A 15,724-nucleotide genomic window follows, 5' to 3' on the forward strand; every position below is an offset into this window, starting at 1 on the left:
CCAGCTCCCATAAAGAAAGAGCACTCAGGAAGGCACCTTTCCTGTTCAAGCCAGCAGCATCCTTCTGACCGTAAGACAAGAAGATTTCAAGCTGTCACTGCTATTACACACCCAGGCTAACAGCCACCCATCACCCTATCCTGTCCCTTAGTCACCTTCCCTCTATTACTGTCTGCCATCATGCAAACCCGACCTTCAGTGATGTTCCAACTACCCATCATCATACTTGATGGGCTGTTTTCCCACCAGCGAAGGCCCAGCCCTAACATGTCCCAGTCAACCTATTATCTGCCATCCTCAATCGTCCATCTAATGCCATTGCTCTCGGTACTCTCAACTCTCCCAGCATCATCTTTGATCTGCCTTCAATCATGATTGATTCCCCCCTCAATCAGGCACGTTGCAGCTCTTGTCAGAGATTGACTATCTCCCTGTCACCTAGATTCATCCTTTCTACCCCCAAGACTCTCCTTAGGGTTGCTACAAACTGACTTACCTCCTTGAACAACTACCCTCATAAGCTTAATGAAAGCTCAGCCTCATCTGCTTGAGTCCAGCTAAATTCACCCTTGCAAGAAAAGCAGCTTCTAATCTCTGCAGGAAGACCACACTATCTTTTAAACAATCATGAATTGGAGGAACATGTGTCTTGTTTGATGCTGACTTTGTTGAGGTACATTTTGATTTAGTGACCAAGAGGGTGCGTACTGTTCTGATAAAATAGGCTGCTGCAACCTGACACAGAAACCATGATCCACTGCCGATTTACTTCCCAACTTTGCCTCCTGCCTTCAAGAAGTTGACATTTTGCCTTCTATACCATGCCCTCCTTGTTTCACACCCCCAGGATTTTTTGCTAGTTTTTGCCCAATATTTCACTGCTCTACATAAGTGGTCCAGCAGTTTTAGCGATGACATCTATAAGCTATTGATCAATTGGATGTAAAAGTTTGCATTGTAATATTTGAAGAAGATCAGAGATGTTCAGAATACGAATGAATCATTTATTCCTCAATAAACGGAACTATCTGGTCATTTTGTTTTACTCTTTTGGAGGCAAAAACGTAGTAATTGGAATATTATGGGAAAATGTGAGGTTATTCACTTTTGTATAAAGCACAGCTGTGCAGAGAATTTCTAAGTTGGTGAGAAGTTTTTAAGTGTGGGCGCACAGAGCAACCTGGATGTCCTCGTCAATAAGATGATAATCCTCCTATTTCTTATGTACAAACTGCCCCTTCGCAACATTATCCAAAGGGATAGTTTCAGTTTTCATATACTCACTGATGACACACAGCTCTACCTCACCAACAGCTCTCTCAGCTCCTCTGCTATTGAATTATTAAACTGCTTATCTGACATTAGTAATGGATGAACAGAAATCTCCTCTTATTAAATATTGTCAAGACTGAAGTTGTTGTTGTCAATCCCTGATCCAAATTCCACACCCTAGCCCCCAACTTCATCGCTGCATGACCTCATGGACCTACACTGGCTCCCTCTTACAGAAGTGCACTGTGACGTGTGAGGGGCCATTACATTGTACCCCATGCCAAATTAATAAAATGTTTATTGTTGTGAATATAAAAACAGAGGTAGGCCATTTAGCATTTCTATAGCCTGCTCTATTATTTAATATAATAAAGTTTGAATACCTAAATGCCATTACCCACACATCCCCATAACCCTTTATGTCATTGGGAATCTGAAATCTATCAATCTCTACTTTAAACATGATCAAAGTTTCCATAGCCCTATGTGGTAAAGAATTCCAAAGATTCTGCACCCTGTTAATCAGAAAACAATCACGGTATCTCAGTCCATCTTATTTTTAAATTGCGCCCCAATGTTCTATACTCGGCAACTTGAGGACGCATTTACCTGCACCTACCATTTCTCTCCTTTTAACTGAATATTGCAATTGTTGTTTCCATCTTGGCAACCTCTAATTTAAAAATAAAAAACAAATGTCACTGTGTAACACTCTTCACCTCCAGCCCACTCCTCTGACCCCTCCTCTGAACCAGCGATCTAGTCCACCATTCCAGCATCTTAAATCTAACTGGAAATTTTATGAATCCTGATCGAGACATTTCAACGACTCCCTTTGGACAATTAAGTTTAAACATTTCTGAAAAGTAGAATGAAACATATCTGGCCTTTGAGAATCGAAGATTGTAAGTATCTGTTTAATGTGTTTTGTTACTTGCCATTTCTTTTTGTATCATTGCAGTCTTTACACCAAGAGTAGTAATACTAAAGCTGAATACTTTCTGGTGTTCAACAGTTGAAGAAGTGAAAGACAGCATTTCTGTTCTAATATATATTTTCAATGGCAGTTTGTAAGAAAAGCTCAGATATTTAATGTTTTACATGTAAAAGAGAAGTTGGCTGGAAACTGTCATTTTACAGTGATATTAATATGTAGGGTGTACAGGGTACAATTTAAATCTGCAGACAATGCAAAACTTTGAAGTATTGTGAATAATGTGTGAAATAGTGATAACTTCTAAAGGATATGTGCTGCTGGATTGGCCAAATGAATCACAGTTGACATTTATCACAAAGAAGCATGATTGGAGAATGAGGAGCAGTGATCTGCGGAGTGTAATTCTAAAGGGGTGCAAGAACAGAGAGAAAGATCAAAGAGCAGTTCACACAGCAACAGGCCCTTCAACACCAAGAACGTGCTGACACATGACGCCTGTTGCCTGTACACCCAGTCAGTATCCCTCTATTCTCCACCACCTGTTCATCTATCAAGATGCCTCTTATACATTGATATTGTATCCACCTCCACCACCTCCTCCATCACAGCACATTCCAGACACTTAACTCTCACATATCCTTTAAACTTATCCCTTTTTACTTTAACTTTGTCTTTTAGTCATTGGCATTTCTACTCTGGTAAAAAGTCTCCAACTGCCCATTCTATCCATGCCCGTCATAATTGTGTAAACTTCCTTCACGCCGCCCTCATCCTTCAGCACTCAAGTGAAAACAAACCAAGTTTGTCCAATCTCTCATTATAGTTTATACCCTCAAAACCAGACAACATCTTGGTAAAGTGTTTCAGTACCCTCTGTAAAATCTCCACATCTTTTTGGAAGTACCATATATCGTACCTGGGAATCTCTAAGAATTCTAGAATCCCTGCAGTGTGGAAGCAGGGTATTCATCCCATAAAATCCACGCTGACCATCCGAAGAGCATCCAATCCAGACCTACCCTTTCCATACAACTGTGCATTTCCCATAGCTAACGCATCTAGCCTGCATATCCCTGGACACCATGGGGTAATTTAGAATGGCCAATTCTTAGAAACTGCACATCTTTGGACTATGGGAGGAAACCAGAACATCCAGAGGACACCCAGAGGAACCCATGCAGACACTGGGAGGATGTGCAAACCCCACACAGACAGTCGCCTGAGGCTGGAGTGGAACCCAAGTCCCTGGCGCTGTGAGGCAGCAGTGCAAACCAATTTTGTTCACACATGATTGAAGTTTGGAGGCATGTTGAAACAGTAGTTAAAAGGCTCACAGGACTCCATAAATAGAAATACAAAAAAAAAACAAATCCACAATGAGCCTTCATTAAATGCTGGCTCAGCTTCATTTGGAGTATTGTGTCTAATTCTGAGCACCACCCTTCGGGTATGTTGTGAAAGTTGAGGAAAAGATTGACAAGAATTGTTCCAACATTGAGGGACTTCAGTTACAATGATAGTTTGGAGAAGCTGGAGTTGTTTTCCCTTGAGAAAAAAAGATGGAGAGGAGACCATAAGACATCAGCAAATGCAGGAAAGTAGATGTCAGGAATGTTGGATCAACCATAATCCTATTGAAGGAACAGTTCCTCTATTCACCTCTCAGGCCTTCAAAAGGATTATGGTTGATTCAGCATTCCTGACATCTACTTTCCTGCATTTTCCCCTTGTAACCCTTGATTCTCCTACGTATCAGGAATCTATCTATCTCACCCTTAAACATACGTAAGGACTTTGCCCCCACAACTCTCTGTGGCAAAGAGTTCCAAAGACTCTCAACCTTCACAACAGAGAGGAAATTCCTCCTCATCTCTTCATCATCAGAAGTTTTGATATAGGTGTTCAAAATTATGAAACATCTAAGTAGAGTAGATTGGAAGAAACTGTTCGCATTGGCCGAAGAGTCAAGAACCAGTGGGCACTACTTTCAGGTGATTGGCAAAAAGAATTAATGATGACCTGAGGAATAACTTGTGCAGCAACTAGTTTGGGTCTGAAATGCTCTGCCTGACAGTGCAGTCAAAGAAGATTCGATCATAACTTTCAAAGAGGAATTGATAAGCATTAAGCAAATAAAATAATTACAGGATTACAAGGAAAGGGTATGAGTTTGGAATTTGCTGAGTTGCTCTCACAGAGAGTTGGCACAAGGGCAGCCGGCTGTTGCTGATTCCTGATGAAGGGCTCTTGCCTGAAAGATGGATTCTCCTGCTCCTCGGATGCTGCCTGACCTGCTGTGCTTTTCCAGCACCCCACTCTCGGCTCCGATTTCCAGCATCTGCAGTCCTCGCTTGCTCCTATTTCGACACTGCAACCATCCTATAATTCTAATCACCTCATCAGATGTAAACTTATTGAATAATAAAAACAAAATTTCATTTACAGAGTTAATATATTGCTTGAGTATCTATCTGGAAAGCACCTCTAAGTCTAAAGAGAAGAGTTAAGGTTTTCTTGAAAACTATTCCCATCTGCAAGTCCCACATTTTCTGTCATCTGAAGTGCCAGTGTCTAATAAAAACAAACCTGCATTTGTATTGCACATTAAAAAGCTCTTCACAGCCACTGAATTATTATTGACTGGCCATCACTGTAGTCTAGTCAGTAAATGCTGCAGAAATTTAGATTGATCAAAGTCTGTTCAACAGCAAATGAGGTAAATTAACCATTTTTTTTCTTCTTGGTATCTGTTGAAGAATAAAGACAAGAATACGAAAGAAGCTCCATGCACTCATGCCTCTCGTGTTCCAGAATTTCTTGTGGCAGAGTTCCTGTATCCATGTGAAAGACAACACTTCCACTTGTACAGTGCTATTCCTATAGATTAAGTGCTCACGGCCTAACATGAAGCTTAATTCTCAAACTTCATGGCTTAATGTGATCCGACTGGGCCCAACAAATACCAATCCAATTTTAAGTGCAGCACTGCAGACTTGGAATTGAAAGAAACTCTTTGAGAATTTCCACATCCTAATCCCCTAATCCTTGCTGGATGGGGTTCAAGTGTCAACATTTTGTCAGTGTTTTGTTTACTTCAGCAATCATGTGCGGATGGATGGTGTCCCCATCCACTTCTATGAAACTTCTCTATGACTATTCCCGTCTCATCTAGCAGCTTTCAGGTCTTTTCATGTGGGGTGTTATTCAAGTGTAAATGGTGTCACAGTCACAGTTTGGACTACAAAGCTAGCATTGTTTTATCAGTTGCTTCTCCAATTATAATCACTGCTACTGGACATGTGCAATACATCAGAAAACTGCTCCAGTGAAGAAAATGTATTTCTCTAACATTGGCCCAGATTGTTAACAGAGCAGTGAACATGTAAATATAATCTGTATATATTTCCAGGTACCAAATGTGAACTTTGCGCTTTTGTCGCAAACTTTCCTCATGATTTACCCCATCCTCACTGATGTCATCTAACTTTCCTTTCGATGAGAATGTCTGAGCTAGTATGTGGCAAGCAACTATATTGAATTTTCATTTTTCTTTAATGCTAAGCCTCTCTCACCAGATCAGGATTTGTTGTCCATCTCTAAGTGCTCTTGAGAAGGTGGTGATGGTTAGGTCAAGGGATTCTGACAGATTAATAGAAATTTACGGCTCACCGTTAAACTTGACCTTCACATCCTTTCCCTCTTTAACTTCTTCCTGATACCAACGCCCTTGTCCACAAGGACGATACGTCTTCTGATTCTCCTCAATGACTTCCTCGCCCCTGTTGCCCTGGATTCTCAGTTGAGAACCCAACCACTTCCCATCTGCTTGGATGGCAAATAATTGGGGAGGTGTCAAATTGAAGCCATTAAGTGACCGTTAATAGACCAATTAAGGAACTTCATTGGTGGCAGTTTGAATGCATTGTTTATCGACCTTCTTGACCTAAGCTTCATTGTCTTCAGGGAGAGGACAGTTACAACCGTTGAGTGTAGTTCTCAGTCTACACGGAAAATTAATATGCAGTCAAGGTTCACTAAAATAATACAACAGGATTTCTGTTTGAAGCATGCAAATCACTGAGTTAAGGTTATTGAATTGTCTTCACTGGGCCATTTGCTGCATTGTTGTGTTTAAATTAACAGTGTTTGAAAATTTAGGACCTTAGATGTGTAGAACAGTACAATACAACAAGAACTGTCAGCATATATATTTGCAGCATCTCTCTACTCCATTTTATTTGTTTCATTAATAACTGCCTGTACAAATGAACAAATAATTAACACTTTTTCTTTACATGTTCAAGAATGATACTAATATCTCTTTATGTACTTTTCTCTCTTTATCTTCCTATCTGTCTCCAAACAATCTAACCTTGCTATTGCATTATCCTAAGTCTGACCACAGTTTGAAATCTTTATTCCTAACTGCCAATGCCTTTTCATGGAATTTTAGACAAGTAAAGGCTAGAAGGAGGCTATTCAGCCAATTGAGCCAGCGACTCTGAGCTGAAATCCAAACTTAGGGTGCATTCTGTCACTTCTTAACTTTACATGCTTCCTAAGGTTTTCTGTTTTGTTCCTGGTCATCTCAGCACAAATCTTTAGTTTGTAATACAGCCAGAATTCTTTAAGCCTCTACAACCAAAAAGAGAATCAGTTTTATCCATATTGAAATTCGTGTAGGTGCAGTTGTATGATAGAACCATTTTTGTATGGGATTCTGTTTTGGGAGATCAAGAGTTTTGTTTAACGTGAGAGGGAAAAGATTTAAAAGGCACAGGAGGCACAGCTGTTTCATGCAAATGGGTGTGTGTATGGAATGAGCTGCTACAGGAAGTGGTGGAAGCTGGTACAATTACAACATTTAGAAGGCATCTGGATGGGTATATGAATAGAAAGAGTTTAGAGAGATATGGGCCAAATGCTGGCAAATGGGACTAGATTAATTTGGGATATCTGGTTGGCGTGGACAAATCTGACTGAAGGATCTGTTTTCATGCTGGACATCTTTATGACTCTATGACCCTAAAAATTAGAAGTATGTAGGTTTCATTGATAATATCTTGATCAAGTTTGATTTTGCCAGACCTTTTCAATTCTGGGCGAATTTGAATTTTAGCTCAGGCTGCTAGCAGACATTTGCTGCATCAGATTATGGCAGTGAATTATATCACATTCTCCATTCATCAAATGAGCATTATCATTGTGCTCTGAATTAATTCAACCAATCATTTTGTCATCAGTGTAGTATAGCTGACAATCTTTGTTTTGTCGCACAGTGGTAAAAGAAAATTCTCTGTTTATAAGAGCAATTCAAAATTGACCTGGTAAAGCAATGTAGTTTTGAAACGCATTGTTAACATTTTCTGCTTTGTATTCCTAGCATGATAGAGAAAAGAAGACTAATAGTGAAAAGCATATACAGTATTGCAATTAATATATAATTTTATATTTCCATCAACAATTCATGTACCATCTTAATATGTTACACTGAAAAGTTTTTCATTATATTCTAATCAGTAAATGTGGAAGGACATCACCACTGAGAATTTCTAACTTACTGCCCAAGCTCAGGAGGAACACCCAGTGACACTGGTCGCTTGAGCCTTGTTAATCTTCATAAACAACATGCAAGAACACCAGTGCAAAGATCAGATCAAATCCAAAATGTGGAGTTTGAAGAGCTATAGTAGATATTTTTGCAAATTATTGTCTTTGCTGACCCTTCTCCATGTCTGGCACCCCTCCCTATTTATCCCCATCCCCCATCCTCACCCCTGCCCCAACACAGTTTGGCAGGTAGCTATTGGTATTGCTACTCAGATTTTGTTTTAGTTTAGGTGCTTATTGTTGATACAGTACTATTGCCTTTCAATACTGCACTGCACTTTTAGTTTTTAGAATTGTTTTCTTTATTACTAGGCAGTGAAACGATGGAGTGTTTCATCAGCAGGAAGTGATAAAACCAATCTCAGTGTAAGTACGGTGTTTTCTAACTGAATACCTAACAGTTCACTGTATGCAGGTCGCTTTTGGCACATTGCACAATGGAATGGCATGGTAACTGCAGAGGTTTCTCAATGGGAATCCTGGAACTCAAATGACTTCACAGCGCTAAACACTGTGTGTCGAAGACTATGTGCAGAGGGAACAGCTTGTATGGAAAGATTCATCTGCCAGAGATCATGACAGACAGCTAAACTTCACTGATGCTTGCTTATGGGTCTCTGTGGTCTACACTTGTTCCCGTAACAGCTTAACTTCTGTGATCTTTTCCATTTTTGTCAATTGCACAGAAATATTGTTATAGTCAACCCCAGTTTAGTTTACTGACAAAATTTCATGAACTGGTTACCTGATCCAGAAAGGTATTACAGTGAAATTTATTGAAAATATACTAATCTTACAACTTGCTTTATTTTTCACTGACCAATTGCTTTTCATGGATGGTATTAGATAATGAATATTGAAGGTTATAACCTGAATTAAATACAGGATACAGTTTCTCCCTTAGCTTGCTAAGGTGTATGTAAAAGGGGAAATTTTATATAAAATTTATGATTACCTGTATTTTTCTTTCAATGTCCCATCAGCTTTTCTTGATCTAATTTCAGAAGATCCAGTGGCAGCTTCTCTGAATAACAAACTGTACAAAATCAAAAGATGTTTTGTGATTTCTGAATTGAGCTATTATTTCAGCTTATTGCTATAGTATGGGGTACAGGGCAGGCCAGAGGTTGGGTGATCTTGAAACTGAGGTTGCAAAATGAATAAACCTTCCTTAGCTTTTAACGTGAAGGCTCGATTACCTCTCATCAGAATATCTCATTAGGTCATCGAGCTGAAAGGTTAACTCTGTTCCTCAGATTCACTAGCTTTTTTTCTTTGTCCTTATTTGCAGCATCCTCAGTACTTTGCTTTTGCGTAAGACTTGCTCAGTGTCCCAGTATACGGAACCTTAATTTCAATTCCTAGAGAGACTTTGCTCGAAGTTACAAAATATGCAGGCTTGGAATTTCTTACACATTTACATTCAGAGACAAACATATTCTAGATCCAAAAGGCCAAAATTCCTAAAAGATTTTGAAAGTTTCGATATAAGTGAGTTATGCTCATAAATACAATTCACCTGAAGCTCTTAGATCCATTTACCTTACATCTGAATGAATTTCTTCTACAAAACTGACCTGGCTCCAACTCTCAAATGAAGGCTATTTGCTAAGTCACAGCAACACAGGAACCATTTTACTCTTCATCAGTGGAAAATAAAACAAACTATAAGTTTAGTATATCTTCAATGAATTTCACTTTCATACCTTTCTGGATCAGGTAATCATTTCACAAAATTAACTTGAGTAGACCACCACAATGTTTCTTTGCAATTGATTATATTACGTCTTGTGCGTATTTTCAGAAACTGATTCCACTTGCACAGATTCCATTGGAAACGCAACTAATGGAAAAACAGCATTTATTCTAACACAGCTTCTCAGCTCAAAGTATAATCTCTCTCCTTCAGATGCAGATTGGTCTACAGTGTGTTTCAGAATGTTTTATATTGTCTCAGTATGCATTGGTGTAACATGATTACAATGAGCATGAAACAGTTTGATTGGAACTCTGCACTTGGGTTTCCTTGGATTTTAACCGTAATTAATAAGCTGACCATTTTCCCAACAGCAAGAGAAGCAGACTCCAATCAAGCGGCCTTGGGAAGGAATCAGAAAGGTACAATCTCCACCCGCATGGATTAAAAAGGAACTGGATCCCACCCATCAGTCTCCCTTAGAAATGAGAACGGTGGAATGGGAAAAAACGGGAGCCACAATACCACTTGGTGGACAGGACATCATTGATCTTCAGACTGAAGTCTGACCTGAGGAGTGACTTTTTTTTTTAAACTTTAAAACAGATTGGTTTCTTTTGAAACCTTATTACAGTACAGAAATCTTGTTCTCAGAGAGATATTGTTTTAAACCTTGTGATGCAGTCAGCGTCGTGTTGTCTCACTACGGTGAGAAAACACGTTAGCGAACACAGTAACCGTAGTCCAGAAACTCTTATCAAAGACAGTAATGGGCAAATATATATATATAAATATATATATAAATATATTAAAAAAAACAAGTAACTTCAGTTTAGTGTTGATTGCTTGATATGCAAGCATTTTTTGCATCAAAATTTAATGGCATTTTCTTGTCATATTGTGTATTATATTAAAAAATGAAATTTCAAACAGTAAATACAATGAACATACTTAAAAAAAAACTGTGATGTACCTGTCAAGATTTTAGATATATAAATTGAAAGCACAAGGCCATGGCTGCCCTGCTGTATAATATGTAATTATTACACCTATTGACTTTTAGCTTAAATATCTTTCTACTGTGTTTAATTTCCTGTTAAGTTAACAGAATTTAACAGTGTTATGTACAATGACAGAGTTAAGCTAATGTTATGCCATGTGTTTAATAATCGTTGACCCTCGGAGATTCTACTTTTATGGTTGGTTAAACTGGTTCTGGTTTCCTAGATCTGTGTTAGTCAGTTTTATGTACAGTTTTCAGAGCACAAAATGAATGTCTCCTTTCTAATAAAAGAGTAAACTATACACAGTGTGTTTATTGTAGCGATCCAAGAAAAAAATGAAGGGGTGAGATAATCTAAAACCCAATGCATCAGGAATGTGAATTTACCAGTTTTTCTTTACAATTTTCTGTTCCAAAGTTACACCAAATTGATTTTTATTAAGAATGGCAATGTATGGAATCTGATGGCCACAAACAGCTCTCTGAAAAGTAATGGACATTTTTGATACTGCCAGTGCAGTATATACTGCCACTGCAACTTTCTAGCAATTATGTCGAGACCGTCACTTCAAATGCTTATGCTGTACAACGGACTGGATTTTCCAAAGAGTGGCAATCACCCTTAGGTTACCATTTGGCTCAAAATTCCCTTTGACTTGGACCTGCTCTGTATTTTTACCAGAAATTACTTGACTTGGCACTGCTTCACATTACTGGAAATGTAGCAAACAGCTTTCCTTGGGAGACTTCCTTCTAAGGGTACAAAAGTAGAGGAGAGATAGGAAACACCCTCTTCTGCAGAATGGAATTCCGTATGGTAAGTTTCCAGGTACATTTAGATGTTAGTGATTGGGTGAGAGGGTGCTGTGACGGATGAGGTTGACATTGTGGAAGGTTACATGGATGAGATTCTATGTGGTTAGCATGGCAGCTCAGTGGAGCAGCAGCTGGATAAGATTCTTGGGTGACAAGTGGGTAATGTGATAGATAAGCAAATTCATGAAGTGGAAACTGGATGAATAAGTAGCTGAGTATGGCTGTACACCTGAGGTGATATTCAATCTAGAGGTTAGTCAAGGGGTCAGTGTGAGTGATTGATATGTTAATTGTGGATTTATCCAGGAGTTAGACCGAGGGTTTTGTGTCTTAGATTTTCAGGGTTATTTTCCAGCTAAGTAAGTCAGAACTGTTGAAAATGTTTAACTCTAGAATAATTCCAGTCACTTTCATAGAGGGAGCAGCTCTCTGATCAATTCTAATTTAGATTTAAAATTTCCGCAAGGTTCTAATTGACATCTCCAGTTATACATTTGATTTTCAAGAATAAAAAATGAGGGCCATTGTTTGGCATAAAGTTAAAAATCACACAGCACCAGCTTATAGTCCAACAGATTTATTTGGAAGCACTAGCTTTCGGAGCACTGCTCCTTCATCAGGTGGTTGTGGAGAATAAGATTGTAAGTCACCGAATTTATAGCAAAAGTTTCCAGTGTGATCTAACTGAAATTATATATTGAAAAAGACCTGAATTGTTGTTAAGTCTCTCATATTTTAGAATGACCATGTAAATCATATGCAAATCGCAAAACATTTTTTAAAAGTTACATTCTCAAGTGCACTTTAACAACTGGTGTCATGCCGGCCCAGATAAGGTATTGAAGGTGTTAACTCCCTGTGAGGCTGTCTGTGCCACAATGGTCTGATTGATTGTAGTCTAAAAAAAGATTTTCAGAATCTTACATGGATTCATGCAGTTTTTGAGCAAAGTAAAATGTAATTCTGCAAGTATAAATTCACCCCACAAACCTATATGTGTATGTGGGTATGGGTGTGTGTGGAGGGGTGGAGGTGGGAGAGGGTGTGTGTATGTGTGTAAGTGTATGAGAGAGGGTCTGTGTGTGTGTGTTTATAGTGCAATGGGGTCACCTGTAGTGTGACATGAATCCAACGTCACAGTCAAGGCCATCCCCATGGGTACCGAACTTAGCTATCAGCCTCTGCTCGGCAACGTTTTGTTGTTACCTGTCCCGAAGTCCACCTTGGAGGATGGTCACCCGAAGGTCCAAGGTCGAATACCCCAGACTGCTGAAATGTTCTCTGCCTGGGAGGGAACACTCCTCCCACCGGTGGGCCGCTGCCCTGAGCTTGACATGAATGCTCAAACCGTCAGGAAATATATAAATGCAAGATTCATCAGCCATACCCACAAGGTAGAGCAGAACATCACCCGATCACAACGCAACGCCATCCATGCTCTCAAAACCAATCACAACATTGTCGTCAAACCAGCAGATAAAGAAGGAGCCATCGTCATTCAGAATGGAACAGATTACTGCAAGGTAGTGTTCCGACAACTGAACAACCAGGAACACTACAGGCAACTATCAGCTGATCCAACCAAACTACACACCCGTGAGGTAAACACGTTGATCGGCATGTTGGACCTAGTCCTTCAGAGCTCCCTATGCATACTCATCCCAATTACTTGCGTCGGTGACTTCTGCTGCCTTCCGAAGATACACAAAGCCAATACACCAGGACGTTCCATTGTATCAGGCAATGGTGCTCTGTGTGAGAACCTCTCTGACTATGTCAACGGTATTTTGAAACCCATTGTACAGGAGACCCCCAGCTTCTGTCGCCACACTACAGATTTCTTACAGAAACTCAGCACCCACGGAGCAGTCGAACCGGGAACATTCCTCGTCACAATGGACATTTCAGCACTCTACACCAGCATCCCCCACAATGACGGCATCACAGCAACAGCCTCATTACTCAACACCAACAACTGCCAATCTCCAAGCACCGTCCTACAACTCATCTGCTTTATTCTTGATCACAACGTCTTCACCTTCGACAAACAGTTCTTCATCCAGACACATGGAACAGCCATGGGGACCAAATTTACACCCCAATATGCCAACATTTTCGTGCACAGGTTCGATCAAGACTTCTCTACACAGGACCTCTAACCAACATTATACAGCAGGTACATTGATGACATTTTCTTCCTCTAGACCCATGGAGAGGAGTCACTGAAAAAACTACACAGTGATGTCAACAGGTTTAATCCCACCATCAAACTCAACATGGACTACTCTCCTTAGAGCCGAAAAATTACACCATGTTCTTTGCAGCCTGCAACACATTATCAATGAGGATGAGCACTCGCCAAGACCTTCCCCACACCTCCACTTCTCGCCTTTAAACAGCCATCAAACCTCAAACAGATCATTGTTTGGAGAAAACTGCTTAGCTTTCAGGACAATACCATACAACCTTGTCACGGTAGACACTGCAAGACTTGTCAGAATGTCGACACGGATACCACCATTACGTGTGGGGACACCTCTCACCATGTACATGGGAGGTACTCATGCAACTCAGCCAACATTTTCTATCTCATACTCTGCAGGCAAGGATGCCCTGAGGCATGGTACATTGGCGAGACGAAACAGAGGTACGGCAACGGATGAATGCACACCGCACAACAATCACTAGATAGGAGTGTTCCCTCCCAGTTGGGGAACACTTCAGCGGTCTGGAGCATTCGACCTCAGACTTTCGAGTGACCATCCTCCAGGGCGGACTTCGGGACAGGCAACACCGAAAAGTGGCCGAGCTGAGGCTGATAGCCAAGTTCAGTACCCATGGGGATGGCCTCAACCGGGACGCTGGATTCATGTCACACTACAGGTGACCCCATTGCACAATACAGACACACACATACACAGACACACTCAGCCCCTCTCTCATACAGTCACGCACACACACACCCTCTCCCACCTCCCCCCCGCCCCACACACACGCGCACACACACACACCCCTACATGCATGCATACATAAGTTTGTGGGGTGAATTTGTACTTGCAGAATTACATTTTACTTTGCTCAAAAACTGCATGAATCCATGTAAGATTCTGAAAATCTGTTTTTTAGATTAGAATCAGTCTGATCATTGTGGCACAGATAGCCTCACAGGGAGTTAACGCCTTCAATACCTTATCTGGGCCGACATGATACCAGTTGTTAAAGTGCACTTGAGAATGTAACTTTTTAAAAAAGGTTTTGTGATTTACATATGAAAGAAATGAAGCCAACATGGTCATTCTAAAATATGAGAGACTTAACAAACAATTTGGGTCTTTTTCAATATATAATTTCAGTTAAATCATACTGGAAACTTTTGCTATAAAATTCTGTGTCTTACAATCTTATTCTCCACAACCACCTGATGAAGGAGCAGCAATCCTAAAGCTAGTGGTTCCAAATAAATCTGTTGGACTATAACCTGGTGTTGTGTGATTTTTAACTTTGTACACCCCACACTTAACAACGGCATCTCCAAATCATTTTTTGACATGGTATTTAACTGCTTAAACAACAAGTTTCTGATTTTCCGTCATGTATATAATGAGCTAAGCAATCTTTCTTCAAGCGACAACCCTTGCTGCAATTGTTCAAGGCATTGGTGAGACCACACCTGGAGTATTGCATTCAGTTTTGGACTCCTTGTCTGTGGAAGCATGTTCTGACTATAGAGGGTGTACAACAAATGCTTTTCTGACCAATTCCTGGGCTGGCAGGATGACATACAAAGAGATATTGGATCAATTACAACTATATTTGAAGGCGAATCACGCCTAGCCACCAGGCCCATGATGGAGCACTTAACAAGAAGGACAATAAACTTGAACATTTCCTTTTTTTAACATTTTCTGCTTTTATATTCTATGTTTTGGTTTATTGTACAGCATTTTAAGATGGTGCTGAGAGTTGTGACACCATACAACAGTTTTCACTGTATTTGTGTGGCAAGGTACACATGAAAATAAATAAATAAATTCACTGCATTTTAGAAGACTGAAGGGAGATCTTATAGAAATTTAAAATTTCTATCACGACCAGACAGAATGAACACAGATAGGGTGTTCCCAATAACTAGGCAGTTCAGAACTTCGGGTTCACAGCCTGACCATATGGGATAGGCCATGGAGGACAAAACGAGGAGAAATTTCTTCATTCAGAGACTGGTGAGCCTTGGAATTCTCTGCCACAGAAAGCAATTGGAGAAAATAAATAATTTCGAGAAAGACAATACACAATTCCTCAGGCTAAAGGGATAAAAGTGTATGGGGAGAAAGTGGAGTGAGGATTCTGCGTTGGATGATCAGCTATGATCATGTTGAATGGTGGAACAGGC

The 15,724-nt window shown here is 40.0% G+C and overlaps 1 protein-coding gene across 9 annotated transcripts in view; it reads left to right on the forward strand.

Annotated features, from left to right (window-relative positions):
• Positions 1 to 10,820, forward strand: part of adgrb1a (adhesion G protein-coupled receptor B1a) — a 585,075-nt gene extending 574,255 nt beyond the window's left edge. For 6 of the 9 annotated variants that reach the window (XM_043687845.1, XM_043687842.1, XM_043687848.1 and 3 more), the window contains 2 exons: positions 8,132 to 8,185; positions 9,890 to 10,820. In XM_043687845.1, coding sequence (XP_043543780.1) covers positions 8,132 to 8,185; positions 9,890 to 10,084 — 249 coding nt within the window. In that variant the 3' untranslated portion in view covers positions 10,085 to 10,820. The remainder of the gene's footprint in view (positions 1 to 8,131; positions 8,186 to 9,889) is intronic. The other 3 variants (XM_043687847.1, XM_043687850.1, XM_043687844.1) reach the window with 1 other exon arrangement.
• Positions 10,821 to 15,724: the final 4,904 nt, after the last annotated feature.

Source organism: Chiloscyllium plagiosum, chromosome 4 (assembly GCF_004010195.1).
Source record: "Chiloscyllium plagiosum isolate BGI_BamShark_2017 chromosome 4, ASM401019v2, whole genome shotgun sequence".
NCBI lineage: Eukaryota > Metazoa > Chordata > Chondrichthyes > Orectolobiformes > Hemiscylliidae > Chiloscyllium > Chiloscyllium plagiosum.